This window comes from Rhinatrema bivittatum, chromosome 5 (genome assembly GCF_901001135.1).
Source record: "Rhinatrema bivittatum chromosome 5, aRhiBiv1.1, whole genome shotgun sequence".
In the NCBI taxonomy this organism is placed as follows: Eukaryota; Metazoa; Chordata; class Amphibia; order Gymnophiona; family Rhinatrematidae; genus Rhinatrema; species Rhinatrema bivittatum.
Genome location: NC_042619.1, coordinates 360,559,327 through 360,583,527, shown reverse-complemented (window position 1 = coordinate 360,583,527; position 24,201 = coordinate 360,559,327). Strand labels below are relative to the sequence as shown.

Here is a 24,201-nt window from a genome sequence, read left to right as displayed (position 1 = left end):
ATATACTGTTCGGTTTCGCCATCACAACGGTTTCGATGTTTAACAGAATGTTCAAACATTCATACGCTTGTTAAATTCATACGCTTGTTAACATAGTTATCTTATTCGTTATATACATAGCTTGGTTGCAATTGTGCAGGTTATCATACGTGTTTTAGATTGGGTCTGCATGTTTATGAGGACTGATAGGGAGGGAGGATGTAGTATAGAGTCATAGGTTGTTTTGGTAGGTTTTGGTGAACATCCAAGTTTTTAGTTCTTTTTTGAAGATTTTTATATTGTGTTGTGTTCTCAGTTCAGTTGGGAGGGAGTTCCATAGTTCGGGGCTTCCTAGGGATATGGCTCTCTTCCAAATTGAGGTAAGTTTGTGACAAGCTGGTGGAATTTTTAATAGATCTTTGTTAGCTGAACGGAGATTTTGGTTGGGTAAGTGGAGTTTTATGGATGCATTTAGCCAATTTGTTTGTTTTTCATATATTATTTAGTGTATTATGGATAGTATTTTATAGTCTATCCTGTATTTTATGGAGTTTTATCGCTGTACCTAACCAGTCAGTTTTTTCTTCGTGTATTAGCTTGTGTAGTATGGTCAGCATTTTGTAATCTATTCGGAATTTTATTGGGAGCCAATGTAGAGATATAAGAAATGGAATAATATGTCCGTGTTTTTTTGTTCCTGTTAGGATTCTGGCGGCTGTATTTTGTAAGATTTGGAGTGGGCGGATGGTGGAGAGTGGTAAGCCAAATAATAAGGAGTTGCAATACTCCAGGATGGAGAAAATGAGTAGTTGTAGGACTGTTCTGAAGTCGTCTGGGGTTAGGAAAGGTTTTAGTCATCTTAGTGTTAGTAATTTGTGGTATCCCTCCTTAATTTTAGTAGTAATGTGGGTTCTTGAAGGATAGTTCACTGTCGATGATGACCCCTAAGTTGAGAGCATGAGTGACAGGGGAAATTGCTGCCTTTTGGTTCTCTATGTTGAGTGGTGGTGGGGGTGATGGGTTGTTTTTTCTATCCAGGATAATTATTTCTGTCTTTTCGATGTTTATTATGAGTTTCATGTTGGTTAGTAGTTGCTTTATTTCGGTGAGATACGTGGCTGCTTTTTTGTAGGTTTCTTCCAATATATTATGTATTGGGATTAGTATTTGGATATCGTCCGCATATAGGAAGTGGGTCAGCCCAAGAGCAGCTAGAAAGTGACATATCAGAAGAAGGCAGATGTTAAAGAGCGTCGCGGATAGTGCTGAGCCTTGGGGAACTCCATTGTTTAGGTTTATTTTCTTCGAGAGGGTATTGTTCATTATTACCTGGTAGCTTCTGTGTGATAGATAAGACAAGAACCATTGTTGAGTTTTCACAGCTATTTCAGTCAGACGGTCGAGAATGATTGTGTGGTTTACCATATCAAATGCGGCTGATAGATCTAGGAGGATTAGTAGGTAGCTTTGGCTATTGTCAAAGCCTCTGAGCAAAGTGTCGTTTAATAAGAGGAGTAGTGTTTCAGTGCTCAAGTGTTTCCTCCCAACCGAACTTAGAACACAGCAACATTTAAAAACCTTCAAAAAAGAACTAAAAACATGGATGTTCACCAAAAGCTTACCAAAACACCCAATGACTCTCTTTTATTAATTCCCTACCTACTTGCCCTATGCAACCATATGGAACCAATGTAAGCACGTAATATAACCTGTATAGCTCGATATCCGAACTATGTTTATAACGCATACAATAACTATGTTATCACTCGCACGAATCTTTTGAACACTCTGTTAAACATCAAAACTTTGTAAACTGTTCACATAAGTGGTACTTAAATTGTATATAGTCTCTTGTATTTAGCCTATCTGTTACCGTTCAAAGTTGATGTTTTCTTTTTTTTTTCCTCAATACCTTCTGCACTTTGTATTTACGTGCTCCTCCTCCCCCGCCCTGTTAATTGTATTTTCAGTCTTTTAGTTACAATGTAAACCGGTATGATGTTTGCATACTAATGCCGGTATATAAAAGTCTTAAATAAATAAATAAATAAATGTCAAAATTGAACGACGGTATATAAAACTTGATAAATAAAATAAATAAATAAATAAGAACTCAAAGGGGTGAGCTCAGAAGGGGAAAAATCAGGTGCTGTGTGCAGTATGTGTGCTGAACAAAGTGGGGCCCAGCTATCCATATCCTGCATACTGCTCATTAACTACCACACTCCAGGATTCATACTGCAGCTAGGAAAAGGAGGCACGAATGATTACAAATATTCACAGAAAGAAGCTTCTACATGTTTAACAGCCACACTCATGTTGCTATGAGATGCTGAGAATAGAGCAGAAGTGCTGTTCTGGATTTGACCAACAAGTAGTCATGACTTTTCCATGGCACACCTGATCAGGTTTGATGGTACCCTAGTTGGGAAATTCTGGCCTAAGACCATTGTTTTCAGCATACATTGCATTACAGAGTCTACAATCTCTGCTATTTTGGCTATAAATGCTTAGGAAATAGAGTTTTTATTTTTACAATATGAATGCAGTGTTTACTCTTCATAAACATTAAGAACATAAGATATGCCAAATTGGATCAGACCAAAGATCCATCAGGCCCAGCATCCTGTTTCTATATTGGTCAATCCCAGGTCACAAGTACCTGGCAGGATCCTAAAAGGTAGAAAGATTCAATGCTACTTATCCCAGGGATAAGGAGATTTCCTCAATTCTACTTCAATAATGATTTATGGACTTTTCCTTTAGGAACTTGTCCATACCTTTTTAAACACAGCTACACTAACTGCTTTTACTACATCCTTTATTTTTTATCTTTATTAAGATTTATGAATCACTTTAAGTAATGCATAAGAAACATACACAATAAATCCAGATGAACAAAAGACAACAGCAACAAAAAATAAAACTAAATAAAAGCAATACTAAACAACATGAAATTCACACAACTGGATTGTCTAAAATTATTGCAGTTGTGGGTCCTTGTGCTGTGGTGTGTCTGGAACAGCTTAGTAGACAAACCCACTAGGCCCATACTGACAACTAGCAGACACGTCCCTGATTGGGACTGAACTGAACCTTCATCTATATCACTCCCATTCCCCGCAGGTTGAGCCTTGGGTTCCAGGGGCCGGCAGGACTTAGGCGAGTGTCCCAAGGGGTGGTCAGAAAGAGGGAGTCCAAAACAAGGCTGAAATCAGGGCTGGTTGCGATCAGACAGTTACCAGGTGTAGGCTGTTGGTCAGGACAGGCAGCAAGTAAGACATAGTCAGTATCCATAGCCGAGGGCGGCAGGCAAGAGAGTGGTCTAGGTATGTAGCAAGGTCAATACTAGAAGATTATGCAGAGAAGGGACTGGGACTGGACAGGCAGGGAGCAGGAGCGAGGCAGAAAGGCAGGAACAAGGCAATGCTGAAGTAGAGGTGAGGCAGGCTGGATGAGACAAGGCAGGATGGGCAAGGCAAGGCAGGCTAGTTGAAGTGAGACAGGATGGGCAAGGCTGATCAGGCAAGGCAGGTTGGATAGGGCAAGGCTGATCAGGCAAGGCAGGTTGGATAAGGCAAGGCAGGTTGGGTCAGGAACTCCATGGGCAGGATCTGAAACACAGCAGGCAGGATCAGGAAGCAACATGCACTGTAGAGACTACAGGAGAGAACCTGTTGCTGAGGCAAGGCAGGGAGCATGGCTGATGTTTAAATACCCCAGGCATTTGATGTCCTTACTGAGCGCTGATGGTCTGTTTCGCACCGTGGGGCCTTAAAGAATTGGTGCTCCATGTGCACTGCATGCTTAGGGGAGAGTTGAGAGGCAGGCAGCAAGATGACATACCGGCCACGTCAATTGTGTTCAGGGTGAGTTTAGCCTGTTGCGGGACATCCCGCGGCCAGCCAAAACATTACAAAAATATCACATTACAAAATAAATACTCAGCTTCATAAAATTGCATCATTCAATTTGTCAAAAAAGCACCGGTAGTAAAATTGCATGCAACAGCTTGTCAAGAAGGCACCAGTAGCAGAGAAGCACTTAAAAAAATCATAAATACGCTCGCTTAAAAAAAGAATGATTTTAGCATCACTTTAAAAGCCTTAAAACTGTCTATTAAATGCAAGGAGTAGTATAGTGGTTAGAGAAGTGAGCTATGAAGCAGGGAAACTAGGGTTCAAATTCCACTGCTGCTCCTTGTGACCTTGGACAAGTCACTTTACCCTCTGTTGTCTAAGGTACAAACTTACCCCTAGATTCATCAAAATATTATAACGACATATGGATAATGCCCGTGCTAAGAAAAAGAGGCGTGTTTATGGAAATTTTAGAATTACCGCACCATGCCCATGGGTGGGCTTCACATCGGTAATATTGCGTGGTACAGTACACTTTTCGCACCCCGCGATAATTTCTATTTCGCATCTCGTGAGGGGGAGAGAGAAAGAGCGCCTATCTATAAGGCTTTCATAGTAGTCAAGCATTTATATCTCTATAGGACAGGGGTCGGGAACCCATGGCTCGCGAGCCAGATATGGCTCTTTTGATGGCTGCATCTGGCTCGCAGACAAATCTAAATCAGTGTGTCGCCACACTTTCCAGTCCCCCGCTGACCCAGCTGCTTCCCGGTCCTCCTCCGCCCGGGCTTAAAATGCTGTCAGCCCGGGCGGAACGCGGCAGAATAGCTGGAGTCGGCGGCACTGGCATACTCTCTTCTCCCCCCCCCCCCCTCGCGGCCCGGAAGAGGAAGTGGTGAGCATCGGGTGCGTGCGCAGGAAGAAGAGACCACGCTAGTGTGGTCAGCGTCGGCCCGAAGAGCAGAAGAGAGGCGCGCAGAAAAATGAAGAAGAACGTCAACCCCTGCGGCCGATGGAACTCCTCCTCTGCCCGGGCTTAAAATGCTGTCAGCCCGGGCGGAACGCGACAGAACAGCTGGAGTCGGCGGCACCGGCATGGTCTCTTCTTCATGCCCGCCCCCCGCGGCCCGGAAGAGGAAGTGGTGAGCAGGGAGTGCGTGCGCGGGAAGAAGAGACCATGCTAGTGTGGTCAGCGTCAGCCTGAAGAAAAGAAGACTGTGCAGCGCGGCTCGGAGGAAAATGAAGAAGAGCTTCAACCACGGCCGATGGGACTCCTCCTCTGCGAGGGCTGAAAATGAAGTAGGTTAGCGTTGGGAGGAGGCTGCTGCTGCCACGAGTTCCTGGGTTGGGGGTGGGTGAGAGAGAGTGAATGAGCGAGCAAGCATGTGTGTTTGAGATCCTGTGTGTGTGAGTGAGAGATTGCATGTATGTGAATGATTGAGAGCCTGTATATGTGAAAGAGAGTATGTCTGTGACTGAGAGCCTGCCTGTGAGAGAGAGAGAGAGAGAGCATGAATGTAAGTTTACGATTGGGAACCTGTATGTGTAAGTTTGTGATTGAAAACCTGTTTGTGTGAAAGAGTATGTGTGTATGATTGAGATCCTTTGTGTGTGAGAGAGATCATGTATATGTATGATTAAGAGCCTGTGTGTATAAGTAAGAGAGAGCATGTGTATCTGTGTGTGATTGAGAGCTGGTTTAGGTGATGGAGCATGTGAGTATGTGATTGAGAGCCTGTGTGTAAATGAGAGAAAGAGAGGACATGTTTGTAAGCATGTGAATGAGAGTCTGTGTGTGAGAGAAAAAGACAGCATGTATTTATGTGATTGAAAGCCTGTGTGTGTGTGTAAGCGTGAAAAGATAGACAGCATGTGTGTAAATGTGTAATTAAGAGCCTATATAAGTGAGAGAGAAAAAGCATGTGTATATGTGAGTGACTGAGAGCATGTGTGTATAGGTGTGTAATTGAGAGCCAGTGTGAGAGAGAGCGCTGGTATGTGACTGAGAGAGGAGAAAGTTCCAAGCAATCCACCCCTCCTCCTGCTAATTCAGAACAATCTCAGGACACCTGGATATCAAACGTTCCTAGGTATGCAGAGCAAAAAATGTTTTGTATCCTTATTATTTTTCATTACTGGGTCTTTGTGTCTGCTATTTTGGTTCTGAGTTTTTTCTTACGATTAGAATGCATTTGGTTTTGCTCATGTTTAAACAATTTTAGGTGGTTTAGCATATTTCGAATTGCATCAAGGTGTGAGGCTGCTAGTGACATTGCATCTTCTATGGTGGAAGTGATTGGAATGAGGAGTTGTATGTCGTCAGCATACATGTAGTAAGTTATGATTAGGCTTGATAGGAGTTGGCAAAGGGGTAATAGGTAAATACTGAAGAGTATGGCCGAGAGAGCAGACCCTTGTGGCACTCCTGTTTCAAGGGGGATGGCTTCGGATGAGTTGTTGTTGATGGAGACTTTGAAGTACCTGTTTTTTAGGAAAGAAGTGAACCAGCCTAGGGTTTTGCCTGCGAGCCCAAAGGTTTCTAGGCTGGATATTAACCTCTAGTGGTCAACTGTGTCAAACGCTGCGGAGAGATCGAGGAGGATCAGTAAGTGGCCTATTTTGTTATCGAAACCTCTTAGTATATTATTGGAAAGGTTGAGCGGTAGGGTTACTGTGCTGAGGTTTTTCCTAAAGCCGTGTTGGGTGGGATGTAGTATTTTGTGGTTGTCAAGATGTTCATTGAGTTGTTTTAGGACAACTTTCTCAGTCAATTTAGCAAGGAGGGGTAGGTTTGATATTGGGCGGTAATTGTTCAAGTCGTCTGGGTTAAGGTTTTTCTTCTTTAGTATAGGTTTGATTGTTGCGATTTTTAGCTTGGTAGGAAGCTCGCCTTCATCAAGGGATTTATTGATAATTGCTGCGACTGTTGGAGCTATGGAGTGAGTGATTTCCTTTAGCTCTCGAGTGGGGATGGTGTCCAGGTCATGGCGCGCTGGGTTTATTTTTCTCAGCATTTTTTCTGTTTCCATGGTGGAGATAGATTCGAAATTAGACCATGGGGTTATATTATTTGTTGATATTTGATTTTCTATGATCAAGGGGGTGTTGAAGGCATCAGTTATTTTGGTTATTTTGTTCTTGAAGAACATGGCTAAATCTTGGCTTAAATTTTTGGTTACGGGTACGTTGGAGTTGAGGTTTTCAGAGATGAGGTTGTTTACTATGTTGAAAAGAGATTTGGATTTGTTGGTGGAGTTTTTTATTTTTTGACCGTAGTAGTCACATTTAGTGTTCAGAATCATTTTTTTGTAAGCGGCTCGTTGTGTGCGGTATCTCTGCTGTGTTACGGGACGTTTGTCTTTTTGCCATTCTTTTTCAAGTTTCCTGAGGTCAGATTTCATGTTTCTTAGTATGGTGTTGAACCAAGGGTTCCGTTGTTCTCTCTTATTCTTTAGTCGTTTGAATTTCTCTGGGTTTATGTTATTTGCAGTGTCTTCTGTGATTTGAAACCAGGATTGGATAGCGTTATTTATATTTGAGAGGTCGAGTTTTGCTAGTTGATTTCCCAGTTCTTGTTGGAGAAGATCGGTTTGGAAAGGTGGTCGGTATTTGAAGAATCTTTGTGTTTCGTTAATTATTGCTGATTTGTTGGAGTTTGCTTGTGTCTTGCATTGTAAGAGAAGGTGATTGGACCAGGGGACTGGACTGTATGAAATGGATGTGTGAGAAATAGCTGTTAGTGAAGATCAGGTCCAGTGTATGTCCTGCTTTATGAGTGGGGTTGTTCACTTGTAGGTTGCAATTTAGACTTGATAGCATGTCTAGAAGGGTTTTGGCAGTTTGTGATCTGGGGCTGGCATCCGAATGGAGGTTGAAGTCGCCAAGATTGATGGTTGGTTTTTTCATGTTGATGTTTGTTATTAGGAATTCCAGGAGCGGAGAGATGTCATTATCTCGTAGTTTGGGTGGGCAGTATACTAGGCATATTTGCAGGTTTTGTGAGTCGAAAAGAGCTATTTCATATTGTTTTGGGAGGTTGTGTGGTATCACTTTCATTGAGAAATGTTTTTTTTATAAGAAGGAGTAGACCACCTCCTCTTCGGGATTTGCGAGGGATTGAAAATGTGTCGTAGGCACAGTTGTCTAGTTGGTTCAGTAAGACTTGATCGGTATTTTTGAACCAGGTTTCAGTTATGGCGATGAAATCGCGGGTTTTTTCTTGTAGTATGTCAGATATTAACATGTATTTTTTGGTTAAGGATTGAGCATTAATGAGGAGGAAGGTGAGACATAGTATGTTTTTGATATTTTTCATTAGTGGGATGTTTATTAGGTATCTGTGTCTGTTCTGATGATGTGTTTTAGATGGTGTCACCATCTTTGGTGTGTCTGTTTTCGTTGGTGGTTAACAGTCTAGCTGGCAGATGCTTGGTGGGCATAGGAAGTGGAGGAGGATTTAATACATATTTCTCTAAACGGTTTAAATTAAAGTTGATTTAATACATATTTCTCTAAACGGTTCAGCAATAGAAGGAAGATTTGAACTGGGTCTATAATTACAAGACTGAGCAGGGTCGATATTTGGCTTCTTGAGTTTAGGATTGGCAGACCTACAGGAATTATCCCTTCTGACAAAGATAATGTAACAAAATGAATGACTACAGGAACAAAGAAATCAGGGAAAGCTTTAATCAACCAGCTGGGAATGACATCTATAACATAGGAAGTCCTGCATGAGTACAGAGCAGGTATCTCCCCATTGCATACTTTTGAAAACCACTGAAAGTTCAGTCATTTCATATGAAAGCTAAAATATATCTGTACACCTAAAACAAAATAGGATTGTTTCAGATAATTATGTGCTGTCTTACAAGCCATTTTTCCACCTAAACAAAGGCTATGTATGGATTGATAAACAGAGTGCATAAATAAGAAAACTTATTTTGCAGTAGTACATAAGCCTAGAAGTAGGCAATAACCAAATTGTTAACGTACTTAATATCATTGACTTCACAGAATGAACTTTGTAGGAAAGCAGTAGTCAACATAATTGTTTACTTAGAAAACAATTATGTTGACCCTGCTGCCATATAGTATAGAGTATAAACTCTCAAGACAAAGCAAATGTTGCTTACCTGATGTAACAGGTGTTCTCACAGGACAGCAGGATGTTAGTCCTCACAAATGGGTGACATCGAGGATGGAGCCCACCACGGAAAACTTCTGTCAAAGTTTAATAGAACTTTGACTGGCCCCTACTGGGCATGCCCAGCAAGGCACTGACCCTGCAGCCAGCAGGGGTCTCCCTTCAGTCTGATTTTCAAAGCTACAGGCAGTGCCTAAAAAAGTAAAAACTAAAACGAACCCAACACCGCGGGGTGGCGGGCGGGTTTCGTGAGGACTAACATCCTGCTGTCCTGTGAGAACACCTGTTACATCAGGTAAGCAACATTTGCTTTCTCACAGGACAAGCAGGATGGTTGTCCTCACAAATGGGTGAGTACCGAGCTGAGGATGTCCCGGCTTGCACCAAATGCACCCAACGACGTGCAACAGGCACAACAACTGGGGTGGAATTTGGGAAAGGGCATCCGCACCCTACCGGGAAGGTGGAAGGGTGTTGGTACATCAGGTTGGAAAAAGGTTACGCAAGACAGATTGGCCGAAGATGGAGTCCTGTCTTCCAGCTTTGTCCAAACATAATGGGCTGCAAAGGTATGGAGAGAACTCCAGGTTGCAGCTTTGCAGATGTCAGGAAGCGCACCGATCGAAGGTGTGCCACTGAAGTCGCCATGGCCCTCACAGAGTGTGCTTTAACACGGTCTTGGAAAGGAATGCCAGCTTGCTGATAGCAAAAAGAAATGCAGTCCGCCAACCAGGAGGAAAGAGCCTGCTTACCCACAGGTTGTCCCAACTTGTTAGAATGGAAGGAGACAAACAATTGAGTGCTCTTCCTGTGAGCAACTGTACGGTCTAGATAAAACGCTAGAGCTCGTTTACAGTCCAGGGTATGCAGAGTCTGTTCCCCAGAGTTGGAATGGGGCCTGGGAAAAAAGATAGGTAGTATGATGGATTGATTGATATGAAACTCCGAAACTACCTTAGGTAAAAATTTAGGGTGAGTGCGGAGCACCGCCCTGTCTTGCAGGAGTTTAGTGTAAGGCGGATAGGTGACTAAGGCCTGTAACTCACTAACCCTGCGAGCTGAAGTGATAGCCAATAGGAATAATACTTTCCATGTGAGATACTTCAATTCACAGGAGTGCAGAGGTTCGAAAGGTGGTTTCATTAGACGACCAAGAACCAGATTAAGGCCCCAAGATGGGGCCGGAGGAACGTAAGGGTGGCTTCAGATGGAGCAAGCCTTTAAGAAAGCGTGTCACCAGGGGTTGTACTGAAATAGGGACACCTGCTATACCTTTATGGAAGCGGCTACCGCACTGACATGCATCCTAATGGAAGAGGTCTTTAGACCGGATTCTGATAGGTGCCATAAATAGTCCAAGAACTTAGAGATTGGACAGGAAAGGGGATCAAGGGACTGAGAAGTGCACCATGATGTGTACCTTTTCCATTTATATGAATAGGATCTTCTGGTGGAGGGCTTTCGTGAAGCTATCAGGACACGAGAAACCGAATCCGAAAGGTTAAAAGGCTGAAGGACTAACCTTTCAACATCCATGCCGTCAGGGACAAGGCTTGGAGGTTGGGATGGAGGAGGCATCCGTCGTTTTGAGTGAGCAGATGCGGATCCGTTCCCAGAGGGATGTGCCTGCGGATGGAGAGATCCTGGAGTATGGGAAACCACACTTGGCGTGGCCAGTGGGGAGCTATCAGGATCATGGTTCCCCTGTCCTGGCGTAGCTTCACGAGAGTCCTTGACAGAAGAGGAAGTGGAGGGAATGCATAAAGCAGACCTGTCGTCCACTTGAGGGAGAAGGCATCCCTCGGCTGAGAGTGTTGGCTCCGAATGAGAGAACAATAATTGTCCACTTTGTGGTTCTGAGGGACGCAAAGAGGTCCTATGCGGGGAAAACCCCACTTGTGAAATAGAGAGGGTCACTACCAGAGGATCGAGTGACCACTCGTGTGGCTTGAAGACACGGCTCAGCTGGTCTGCCAATACATTGTCTACTCCCGGCAAGTAAGTGGCCTTGAGGTACATGGAATGGGAGAGGGCTTCTGCCCAAATCTGCGCAGCTTCCTGACACAGAAGGAAGGAGCCTGTGCCTCCCTGCTTGTTTATGTACCACATGGCCACTTGGTTGTCTGTCTGGATTAAGATTATCTGATCTGATAGATGATCTTTGAAAGTTCTGAGCGCGTAGCGAATTGCTCGAAGTTCCAAGAAATTTATCTGGTGTTCGGCTTCCTCTGGCGACCACAACCCTTGGGTTTGTAATTCGTCCACATGGGCCCCCCAACCGATGTGGGAAGCATCGGTGGTTAGGATTACCTGTGGATCTGGGAGGAGAAAGGGTAAGCCCTGAAGGAGATTGACTTGAGTCGTCCACCAGGTTAAAGACAGGCGTAGCGCTTGTGTAACTGTGATGATGTAGGACAGAGGCTGGAAAGCTTGAAGCCATTGGTGTCGCAGAGTCCATTGCGTTACTCTCATGGCTAGTCGGGTCAAGGGAGTAACTTGAACCGAGGATGCCATGTGTCCTAGGAGGATGAGGAATTGGCGAGCTGTGGCAGTGTGTTGAGACTGGAGCTGGCAAGCTAGAGACATGAGAGTTTGGACTCGTTGAAGTGGAAGGTAGGCTTTTGCCTGTAAGGTGTCCAAGTCTGCTCCAATGAAGGATAAGGTCTGAGATGGGACCAAGCAAGATTTCTCGTAATTGACAAGAAACCCTAAGGAGAGGAGTGTGTGAATTGTCAACTTTAGGGAGGATTGCGCAATTTGAGGGGTGGAGGCCCTGATTAGCCAATCGTCCAGATAGGGGTAGACGTGGACACCTTCCTTCCTGAGAAAGGCTGCTACTACTACGAGACATTTGGTAAAGACTCGTGGAGCAGATGCCAGCCCGAAAGGTAGTACCCGATATTGATAATGGTCGTGGCCTATCAGAAAACGCAGATACTTGCGATGAGATTGTGTTATCGCAATGTGGGTATGAGCGTCCTTGAGGTCGAGAGAGCACAGCCAATCCCCCTTTTGCAACAGAGGGAGCAAGGCGCCCAGGGTTACCATCTTGAACTTCTCTTTTTGCAGATACTTGTTGAGGGCCCGAAGGTCCAGAATTGGACGTAACCCCCCTGATTTCTTTGGTATTAGGAAGTATCTGGAATAGAATCCTTTCCCTTGTTGACAAGGAGGGACGGGTTCTATAGCATTTGATTGTAGAAGAAGGGATACTTCTTGATGTAATTGAGTCAAATGGCTGGTTAGACTCCATGCCTGAAGGGGCGGGGAGTCTGGCGGAAGTGTTATGAAGTTGAGGTGGTAACCCTGTGCGATAATTGCTAGCACCCACTGATCTGAGGTAATCTGTTTCCAACGGGGTAAGAAGTGGTACAGCCGACCTCCCACAGGGATGTGTGGAAGAGGGAGTTGACATGTGCTCAATACAGGGAAGTCAAAGGCCCGCCGCAGGCCCAGGAGGTGGGGCTACAGTAGGTCTTTGCTTTCTCGGCTGACGAGGCTGAGGCCTGTTAGAGGACCGTGCAGGACGAGCCCTAGTTGACGGAGGGTAGTAGCGGCGTGGTCGAAAGAACGACTTCTTAGAGTCCTTCTTTTGCGGTTGCTTGGAGGTCACCTCAGGTGGGACAGATGAGAGTTGTTTCAACGTCTCATGGTGGTCTTTTAACTCCGCCACAATCTGTTGAATTTGCTCTCCAAACAAATTGTCGCCTAAGCAGGGCAAATCAGCAAGACGATCTTGGACCTCTGGGCGAAGGGTTGGATGACTTTAACCAAGCCCAACGTCTGGCTGAGATGGCTGTGGCTGAAACCTTCGTGGAAGCATCGAAAATGTCGTAGGCAGTCCTAATCTCGTGCTTCCCTGCCTCAAATCCCTTGTGAAGAAGGGCTTGAAGCTGCGGTTGGTATTGGTCCGGCAACGTGTCAGCATAGTCTTGCATCTGCTTAAGGATGGCTCTGTTGTATTGAGTCATGTAAAGTTGATATGAAGCTATGCGTGAAATCAACATAGCTCCATGATACACTTTCCGTCCCACACTATCCAGGAACTTGTTGTCCCTGGTAGGTGGGGTAGAAGAGTGCGGCTTAAGACGCTTGGCCTTCTTCTGCGCGGACTCAACCACAACAGAGCGATGATCCAGTTGAGGTTTTTGGAAACCTGGTGCTGACTGGACAAGGTATGTGGAGTCAGCTTTCTTGTTAACTGGTGACACCGATGAAGGAGATTCCCAGTTTTTCTTGAGCAGATCCAAAAACACCTGGTGTATAGGGATGGAAGCGATGATTTTTGGAGCATCCAGAAATTGAAGTAGTTCCATCATCTGGTGTCTGTCATCAGCTTCAGATTGTAGTTGAAAAGGTACAACTTCTGACATCTCTTTCACAAAATTAATGAAAGATAGATCCTCAGGAGGAGATCTTTTTCTACTCTCTGTAGGAGATGGTGGCGAAGGCAAATCTGTGTCAGAAGAGGAATCATCATCACCCCAGGTATCGTAGGGATCATGTGGGGCTTGTAGCCCTGATGGACCTGGCTGAGGCTCTGAAGGCATCGATGGAAACAGAGGTGGAATCGGTGCGGTAGGTGGAACCAGAAATGGCATCGATGGCTTCGGTGCTGCCGATGGAATCGGTGCCTGGCGCGGAATCGATGGAGCCGAAGGATAAATCGGTGGAGATATACCAGAAGGTACCGATGGAACTACCCCGGAAGGGGGAATTCGAAACGGTGTTTCTCCTGCCGATGAAAAACCAGTCGGAGACGGTGGTGTTGTCGATGGCACTGGAATCACCAATGGAAGGGCCGTCATGAGTGCCTCCATGCGGCTCAGTAGCGGTGCTAGCGCTTGTATCAACGGCTCGGTGGTCGGTTCCCTCCTCGGTGGCGAAGCCGGTGCCGGCGTAAGTGCCGGGGCTGGCACTGGAAACCGGTGCCGGAGACGGTTGCCGATGGAGGGTTGTAATTTCTTCATCGCTTTCTCGATGGCCTCCTGGACCAGCCGGTCCAGTTCTGCCCGGAGACCAGGGGTAACCATACCCGGCTCGACGGGAGAGGGAGGCTGAGGCAGGGCCGGAGGGACCACCGTAACCGGTGGGATCACGGCCCCCACACCCCGAGAGGGGGAGGGTTTCCTCGATGCCGGCGAACGAGACGTGGAGGGCGTCCAGTCTGTTCGCGGCTTCTTTGTCGGTGGCTCGGCTTGAGCAGAGGTCGATAGCTGTAGATCCTCGACAGGCCGAGACTTTGTGCCGTCGATGGCGGTGCTTTTCCTTCCGATCCCCTCGCCCATCCGGGGAAGGGACGGGAGTCGACGGCCGAAGAAGCGATCGATGGCGGGCGGGTCACCGGAGGGTTGACGATGATGGTACAACTTCGACGGTGCCGGTTCCGATGACATTGATGCTATCGATGGCGTTGGGGTGGGTGCATGGAAGAGGAGCCCCATCTTCTCCATCCTGGCTTTGCGACCCTTGGGTGTCATTAAGGCACATTTGGTGCAAGTCAGGACATCATGCTCACTACCCAAACACATTACACAAACCCTGTGGGGGTCTGTGATGGACATAGTCCGGGTACAATCCGGACAACGACGGAACCCCGTTGCCATGGCTGGAAGCCAAAATTTAGGCTGGGGATCGGTAAGTGCCAACAGGCCTCGAGGGCCAAATTCGACGGCAGTCGATGGAAGAAGGCAAAAAACTTACCGGGTTCCGTAAGATGACTAAAAAATTTGTCGAAGGGAGACCCCTGAGGGGCAAATTTTCTTAGGAAATTAATTTCCAAATTCCTGTCAGGAACGTGGTTAGAGAGCTCCTTTCACCGCGTGGCAACTGCTGCTGCGCGGAAAAAGAAGACTGAAGGGAGACCCCTGCTGGCTGCAGGGTCAGTGCCTTGCTGGGCATGCCCAGTAGGGGCCAGTCAAAGTTCTATTAAACTTTGACAGAAGTTTTCCGTGGTGGGCTCCATCCTCGATGTCACCCATTTGTGAGGACAACCATCCTGCTTGTCCTGTGAGAACCAATCTAACACATTATTTCAAATCAATCATTTATGATTAAAAAAAGAGACATTGTGTAGCAATACAACTGTAGTGAAACCCTTATAGAAAAAAAATATGTACCGTAGCTATCAGAAACCTTTAAAGCTAAGCTCAATTTTCTTTCAGCTCATTGGATTTCTCAAAGTTCCACCATAAAAGCCACAACTAAGAGTTCCTTCTCCTGCGCATAGTTGAGAAGTTGGTTAGAGTTGAAATAAAGCCAAAAGTTTCAAGTCCAAATTTCTTTTGATTGCCTAATCATTATCTCTATATGGCAATCCAGGGGAAGATTAACAATTATTACCTATTGTAGCCAGTTCCGGAATATTAACAAAATATTCCTTCCTAACCCCAAATATGGTATTTGGCTCAGAATTGCTAGAACAGTACTTTTCTTCACATAAAACTATACCATACTCTACAATATCTTTTTCCTCTTAAAAAAAAAAAAAAACTTGTCCAGTTTATTTTTTATTTAATTAGGTGCTGAAGTTATAAATACTTCTGCTGGCAAAATATTTCAAGAGGTGAGGTCTCAAGGCTGACACTTAACCTACACTGATGTTTTGATCACTACTGAATCAACACTATCTTTTTCCTTCTCTTTTTTCTACTACATGCTATGGTTAAAAGGAAAGGTAAGACACAGATATACCTCTAGGAATCTGTGTCATCTGTTACTAGTTTGTGTGAAGAGTCTGAAACGCCATGACTGACTTCAACTACATGACTGACTTTGATTGAGTTGAACCTTGTATTCACTTCCCCTCCAACCTCCACAAACACATCGCTGGGTGTGATTTTGACATAAGGAGATGGCTGTACACCACTAGTGGAAAGTCTGTCTAGTTTATTTTATTTTATTTATTTTAGTTTTTTCTATACCGGCATTCGTGAGAGTAGCACATCATGCCGGTTTACAATAAACAGTGGGGTGATAAACGGAACAGTGAATGAAACAAATAATAGGTGCAAAACATAAAATAGTTACAGTTACAATAAAACAGTGACAAGTTAGAGACAAGAGTCTTCTGACCAAGTTTGGCTCTAGGCTAACTAGTGCCCTGTGCAAAAACTGAAATTAGCACCCCACCCACCACCCACCATCTCCCCTACCAACAACAAAAACAACTGCATACAGGGCCAGTCCTACGGGCCAGCCCCTGGATGAAAATAATTGATGGTGCACCCTTCCCTCTTCCCTGCAAGTGATCCCTACACCTCAGGGGCAAAAGTTAAGGTGGTCAGACTGGGGGGGGGGGGGAGGAAGAGGGGCAAACATCCCCTCTCTCCTTGGACTGACACAGATTAGCAGTAGTGGGCTCACTGCTCTCTCGCCTTGACCACAGCACTCTCCCCATTCTTCACCCCCCCCCCCCCCAAAATATGGACTTAGAAATATAGAAATACAGATTCTCTACATATAGAAATGCTGCATCTACAGAATAAAGAGGCATTTTTTCATTCTCTGTCAATCATGTATTCCTGGATCACACATCACCAGTAGAACTGGGCCAAAAAAATCTCCAACACAAATTTCAAATTTTGTATAAATAACCAAGAAGTAGAGCATACCCCTAGACTATGCATACCCATATCTGACATTAACTTTATCTGGCAACATGGCTACAAGACACTACAAGAACTCCTCCTAAGAGCCCTACATGGAATAAAGAAAGACCTGGACAGTTTTAGCCATCCAGCAAAATCATCTTACAATCAACAATTTTAGAAAATGGATACAAGATCTTATTCAGATAGTATGCAAGACCTCCAAGATTATACAAAATATACCCACAGGTGGCAGTTAACTGCTGGAAACAAATGCAGCATCAAGAAACCATAAAGCATACATAAATAAGAACATAAAAAGTTGCTATATTGGGTCAGTCCAAGGGTCCATCAAGTCCAGCATCCTGTTTCTAACAGTGGCCAGTCCAGGATACAAGTACCTGGCAAGCACCCAAACATTAAATAGATCCTATGCTACTAATGCCGGTAATAATTAGTGGCCATTACCTAAGTCAACTTCACAAATAATTTATGGACTTGTCCAAACCTTTTTTAATACCAGCTAAGCTAACTGCCTTAACCACATCCTCTGCGTTGACTGAAAAATAATTTTCTTTGATTTATTTTAAATGTGCTACTTGCTAACCTCATGGAGTGCTCTCTGTTCCTGTTATCTGAAAGAGTAAACGTCTGATTCAAATATACTCATTCTAGTCCTCTCATGATTTTGGAGACCTCTATCATATTCTCCCTCAGACGTCTCTTCTCCAAGATGAACAGCCCTAACCTCTTTAGCTGTTCCATGCCCTTTATCATTTTGGTCGCTTTCCTCTGTCCCTTCTCCAGTGGAACTATATCTTTTTTGAAATTCGGTGACCAGAATTGTACACAGTACTCAAGGTGCGGTCTCACCATGAAACGATACAGAGGTGTTATGACATTATTTGTTTTACTCCTCATTCCCCTTCCTAATAATGCCTAACATTCTGTTTGCTTTTATAAGCACAAGAGTCAACAATTTCAATGTATTGTCTACTATGACACCTAGATCATTTTCCTGGGCGGAAACTCCTAACATGAAACCCTATATGAATCACCTTGCACTTGTCCAATTTCATCTGCCATTTGGACACCCAATCTTCCAGTCTTGCAAGCTCCTCCTGCAATTTATCACTATCTGCTTGTAATTTAACTTCTCTGAATAATTTTGTGTCATCTGTATATCTGATCACCTCACTCATTGCTGCCCTTTCTAGTCATTTATAAATATATTAAAAATGTGCAGATAAAAACTGAACTGAAAATCTCAAGAAGCCAGATGCAGTGTAACAATGGAAAAACAGAAACATCATTCCTCTTAAAATATTAAACAATAAAATCACGAAATATAAATCAGGAAACAATTGTAAAACCATAGTATTAAAAAGAATGCATATTTCAAAACATCTGATGACTAGAAGAACCAATAATTAAATTAATGTTATAAATTTCCCCAAACACTAATAAAATATTTCAAAATAACAGAAAATCAAATACCAACGAAGAATTAAAACTAATAAGGATTAAAAAAAATCTCCTATTCTCCATACATGGGATCTTTTGATTTCCAGTCACACTAAGATTGTCATGGAGTGGAGAAGGAGGGCTGCACAAACTTTATCCTCTCTTACACACACATATACACACACGCAGGCTCTGCCACACACAGGAGTAGATTTTTTTAAAAAGCGAGATCGCGTACTTTTGTTTGCGCAGCAGGCGAAAACAAAAGTACGCTGGATTTTATAAGATACGCGCATAGCCGCGCGTATCCTCTAAAATCCTGGATCGGCGCGCGCAAGGCTGCCGATTTTGGGCAGCCTGCGCGCGCCGAGCCGCACAGCCTGCCTCTGTTCCCTCCGAGGCCGCTCCGAAATCGCAGCGGCCTCGGAGGGAACTCTCTTTCGCCCTCCCCTCACCTTCCCCTCCCTTCCTCTACCTAACCCACCCCCCGGCCCTATCTAAACCCCCCCCTTACCTTTGTCCCTAGATTTACACCTGCGAGAAGCAGACGTAAATCTACGCGCGCCAGCGGACTGCTGGCGTGCCGTCTTCCGACCCGGGGGCTGGTCCGGAGGCCTGGACCACGCCCCCGGTCCCGCCCCCGAAATGCCACGCCCCGCCCCGACACGCCCACAACACGCCCCTTCGAAAAACCCCGGGACCTCTGCACGCGCCAGCGGCCTATGGAAAATAGGCGCGCAAGGCCCTGCTCACATAAATCTGGGCGGATTTACGCGAGCAGGGCTTTTAAAATCCGCCCGACACTGTCTTCTCTTTCACACACCCACACACTTGCATGCAGGTTTGGTCTCTCATACATATGTCAGCTCTGTCTCTCATGCACACATACAGGGCATGCAAGCTCTGTCTCACACACATGCAGACTCTCTCTCACAGTCACACACAAACACATGCTCACGTGCAGGTTTAGGGCCTCCCCATTTCCAATTGGCCTTTTCTTTAGCCGCCAGAGAAATGAGCTCCGCTGGCTGCCATGGGTTTCTCTGTTCCTTTGGCTGCCATGAAATAGGCTCTGTGGTGGCCTTCTGGCCTTCCTCCTTCAGCTACCATCAGGATGGGCTCCACTGGTGGCCACCGGGTTGAAGGCCCTTTTACATTTTCTTTTTTTTTTTTTTGCATGGACAGTAAACAGCAGCAAAAGTCACATTTAATCAACATCATATCTTGCTTCCACGGGGCCAATCTTGCGCCCCATGGCAGCAGGAGATGACATTCGCTTAAACCTGACTCCTACTGCCGCTGGAAGTGGATGGAAGCCAGGGATTGCTCTGCTGATGGCTGCACCAGGTCAGGCAGAGGGCCCGATCCAATGTATAAACTTTGCCCCCTTAGTCACAGAACCTTGTGAAGTTGCATGGATCCCACACCACAAAAGCAGACTATGCGTCTGACAATTCCTGATGAGGGTAGTTGGTTTGAATGATATTGTATTGGTAGTGGGTTGAGAGACTTCTGTACAAAGTTAGCAAGGACTATGTTCCTGACTGCAGCCCAAAAGTGCTTCAAAAAGCCAGGTTTTCACCAGCCTTGTGAAGGACAGAAGGTCCGAGGCAAATCTAGTGTGGGTGGTAGATAGGTCTATAGATTTGAGACTGAGGACAGTTGCCCAATATTAAACTCTATACTCCAAATGTGGTCAAATATCTTACACAGTAATAAGATGCTATCTTTATTCTTTGCTTCTGTTCCTCATTTAAGATATAACAACTTGCACTCTGCTCTCATTTCCTGATACTCAACTTTTCTCTTTCCTGGTTTATTTTTAATTAAAATACCCAAATCTTTTTCCTCGTTAACAAGTATTAATACATTCAAAATACATTATTTTGCATTACCTATTCATATGCCCCAAAAACATTTTCCACTACTTATCCATATTAAATCTCCAGCAATTTGCCTACAATAAATAAAGCCTTCTATAAAATCAGCAAGTTCTGCTGTGTATTTACAGTATGACAGAGTTTGGTATAATCTGTTTTCAATGTCCAGTTCCTTTTCCATCAAATTCCTGGGTTATTTACAAATATGCTGCTTTATGCAGAGTTTCATTTCACTTAATATTTATATGCCACCCTCCTCTAAAAAGGATTCAAAGCAGCTTACAATTTAAGTAATATCAAATACAATAAATAAATAACTTGAAACTATAATTATCATTGAATATAATCATTAAATGAATTTCCTATCCTCATACCCTCTCTCACTAAGGGGCAGGGAAAGGATAACATCCCATCTCAAAGAAATTTACAGTCTCCTCAAATTCACCAAATTGCTTCCAAAGAGACAATCACCATGCCTAGGTAGGGTCTGGGTCTTCACCTCTCCATTGGTTCTGACATCATTGTTAGGTCCCAGGTACAGAAAAGGAAGGCAGCGGGATGGAAACTCTCCTCCTTCCTCCCTGGATCCTGCCTGCCAGCTCACCAGTGGCAACAGAGGCCGAAAGAAGAGAAGGGCCAGAAAGCAGGAGCAGCTCTTCACTCCAACACTAGCTCTGAAATCACAGATATGCAGGGAAACACTCACTGCCTGGGTCCTGGATGCAGGAAATAAAGGCTCCAAGATGGAACCTGGCCCCTTGAATCTTGCCCTTGGCCTCTGCTGCTGAGACAGCAGTCAAGATGGGGGGGGGGGGGGGGGACGGTTTAGGATCCAGTGCCTTTAAAAGGCTACTTCCCTCTACGAGTTTTTTCAGTATAAAAACTAAATAAAAAAAAAAGTTTGTATTGCTGCTTGACCCTATTCCTAGTAATTAACTTTCCCATTTTATCTCTAAAAGGACCATTTTGCCAGCCTTTAATTAGTAATATTCTTAAAAAACCTTTGATGATTTTTTATGTCTAGCGAGAGCTCGTGGGGATAGGAAAATCTTCAGGCAGAAAGGGTTCTCTCTTAAAGAAATCCTTAACAGTGCAAGAGGCACTTTTAATCTCAAATAACATTTAATGCATATACAAGTGTAGCTTCTGTTATTGACGTTTGTAACTAATAGATTAGAAATGTATATTTTCAGCTTTGGAAAAACTAAGAGAACCTGGCAGAAGCTATATCGATTGAAGGGAGACTGCCTGAATTTGGCCCTGCTACAACCTCTGCATAGGAGGAGGAACTCATGATCTGGACTACTATATATCAAACCCATACAAAAAGTTTATATAGAATGAACCTGATTTAAAAAAAAACACGCGAAAAAAAAAAAAAAAAAAAAGAATGCCTTACTTACCTAAATAAGTTGCCAGTTTCTAAGTCAATATGAAGTCCATTTATGTACAAGTTTGCATCACCAGGCTGAATTCCCAGTATTTCTGTAAAATGCTTAGAGAATAAAACAATTTATAAAATGTTAGCACAAACAAACATTCTAGTTCAATATTAATTATTTTTATGGAGAAAATAAATCAGAATGCAGACCCTGACAATTACAGTAATAAATTATACATTTTGTAAAATTGCAATGAATGGTCATTTATTTTACTATCAAGGATTCTGGTTAGAACCATAACTTTTCATTATAAACATTTTTTACTTTAATATGAAATAAATCTTTATATTTTGTATCATACATTTTATATGTCTGAAATCTATTTTATGCCACTACATATGGAAAGTTACAGAAGTGAAACATAAACCAATATTAGATGAGCAATACAAAGTTAAAGGAAAATTAGTTCTTACCTGTTAATTTTCATTCCTGTAGTACCACGGATCAGTCCAGACAGTGGGTTGAGCCTCCTTTCCAGCAGGTGGAGACAGACTAAAACTTGAAGGATGCCCTATATCAGGACAGAGCCTATCCTCTAACCCTTCAGTATAACGTATGTCAAAGCAGAAAACAACAAACCCAAGAATAGGATCGAGCAAGTAACCATAAAGCTCAAAGGAGCAACTATAGAATAATGTAGAAACATGGTATACCTATATGCTCTTGTATAAACTTGGTATAAAAAACGACCAAGGCTTCCGGTGTAATTGCTCAGTAATCTTGCACAAAGTGAAATATGAAAATCTGCGAACCTGCAAGAAAACAAGCTTCGAGAGGACAGAAAGACAGACAGGGAAGGGCGTCTGGACTGATCCGTGGTACTACAGGAACGAAAATTAACAGATAAGAACTAATTTTCCTTTCCTGTACGTACCCGGATCAGTCCAGACAGTGGGATGTACCAAAGCTTCCCTAAACTGGGTGGGACCGAGACAGTCCCGCTCAAAGCACTTGCCGCCCAAAGGAACCGAAAACCGGAGTGTGCACATCCAGACGGTAGTGCTGAGCAAAAGTGTGCAGAGATGTCCAAGTGGCGGCCCTGCAAATCTCCTGCGGGGAGACAGATTGACTCTCCGCCCACGAAGGAGCCTGAGAACGTAGAGAATGGGCCTTCAGACCCTCAGGAAGTGGACGACCTTGACAAAGATATGCCGAATAAATGGCTTCTTTCAACCACCGTGCAATCGTGGTCTTAGAAGCCTGTTTACCCCGGTTCGGACCACTCCAAAGGACGAAGAGATGGTCCAATACGCGGAAGTCATTGGTAACCTGGAGATAGCAAAGCAAGGCTCGTTTGACATCTAGCCGACGATGGTCGCCACCAGCCATACCCGCAATCTCCTCCGGAGAGAACGCGGGTAGTTCTACCGACTGGTTGACAGACAACCTTAGGCAAGAAGGAAGGAACCGTCTTGAGAGAGACCCTGGAATCAGAAAACGCAAGAAGGGCTCCCGACATGACAGCGCCTGGAGCTCGGAAATCCAGCGAGTGGAAGAGATAGAGACCAGAAAGACAGTTTTGAGTGTTAGATCCTTGAGCGTAGTGTGGCGAAGAGGCTCAAAGGGAGCTGCACAGAGAGCATGAAGGACTAAGTTGAGACTCCACGGATGGACACGTGGCACGAGAAGGGGGGCAGAGGTGTCTAACACCCCTCAGGAAACGAATCACGTCCGGGTGAGCAGCTAAGGAATGACCATCCACCCGACCCAGGAGAGAGCCGAGCACAGAGACTTGAACGCGTAGAGAACTGAAGGAGAGGCCCTTAGAGAGACCCTTCTGAAGAAAGGAAAGAACCAGAGGGATCGAGGTGGAGCGTGCCGGAACACCCGACTCCGCACACACGGACTCAAAAACTTTCCAGATGCGCACATAGGCCAGAGAAGTCGACTGCTTTCGGGCTCGCAGCAGGGTGGAGATGACCTCCTCCTTATAACCCTTACGCCTCAGACGACGCCGTTCAAAAGCCAGGCCGCTAGACAGAAGCGAGCGGCCTGGTCGAAAAATACAGGCCCCTGCCGGAGGAGACGAGGAAGATGACCGAGGCGCACTCGGGAGCGACGAGAATCACCGGTCCCCGGTGGAGTTCGATTCTCCTGAGAACTTTCCCCACCAGGGGCCACGGGGGAAATCGTACAGAAGGATGTCCGCTGGCCAAGGTAGAGCCAGAGCATCCACGCCCTCTGCGCCGTGCTCCCTCCAGCGGCTGAAGAACCGATTGGCCTTGGCATTGCGCAGAGTCGCCATGAGGTCGAGGTGAGGAGGACCCCACCTGTCCACTTTCAGAGCCATGGCCACGTCCGAGAGCTCCCACTCTCCCGGATCGAGCGACTGACGGCTGAGGAAGTCGGCTTGAACATTTTCCTTGCCCGCGATGTGAGAGGCCGCAAGGCACTGTAGGTGTCGCTCCGCCCAAGAGAAGAGACAGTTAGCTTCTAAGGCTACCATGGGACTGCGAGTGCCCCCTTGGCGATTGATGTAGGCCACTGTGGTGGAGTTGTCGGACAGGACTCTTACCGCCTTGCCGTGGATCAGGGGAAGGAACTCCTGAAGAGCCAGGCGTACCGCCAAGGTTTCCAGTCGATTGATGTGCCAGCGAGACTGAGTCTGCGACCAGGTTCCCTGGGTGGATTGAGAAAGGCAGACCGCACCGCAGCCCAACAGGCTGGCGTCTGTGGTCACTATCGTCCACTGTGGAGCTTGAAGAGGCATCCTTGCAGAAGATGAGGAAGACACAGCCACCACTGTAATTCGTCGACAGTAGAGACCAAGAACGGAAGGACTATGTGAAACTGCTCCGACACTGGCTTCCAACGGGATAGCAAAGCTTTCTGCAACGGACA

General features: G+C 45.0%; 1 protein-coding gene across 3 annotated transcripts in view; it reads right to left on the bottom strand.

Moving 5' to 3' along the window:
- The window catches only part of UGGT2 (UDP-glucose glycoprotein glucosyltransferase 2), a 1,031,439-nt gene that overhangs the window by 710,338 nt on the left and 296,900 nt on the right, over positions 1–24,201 (bottom strand). For all 3 annotated transcript variants that reach the window (XM_029604715.1, XM_029604718.1, XM_029604716.1), the window contains exon 11: positions 21,322–21,413. In XM_029604715.1, coding sequence (XP_029460575.1) covers positions 21,322–21,413 — 92 coding nt within the window. The remainder of the gene's footprint in view (positions 1–21,321; positions 21,414–24,201) is intronic.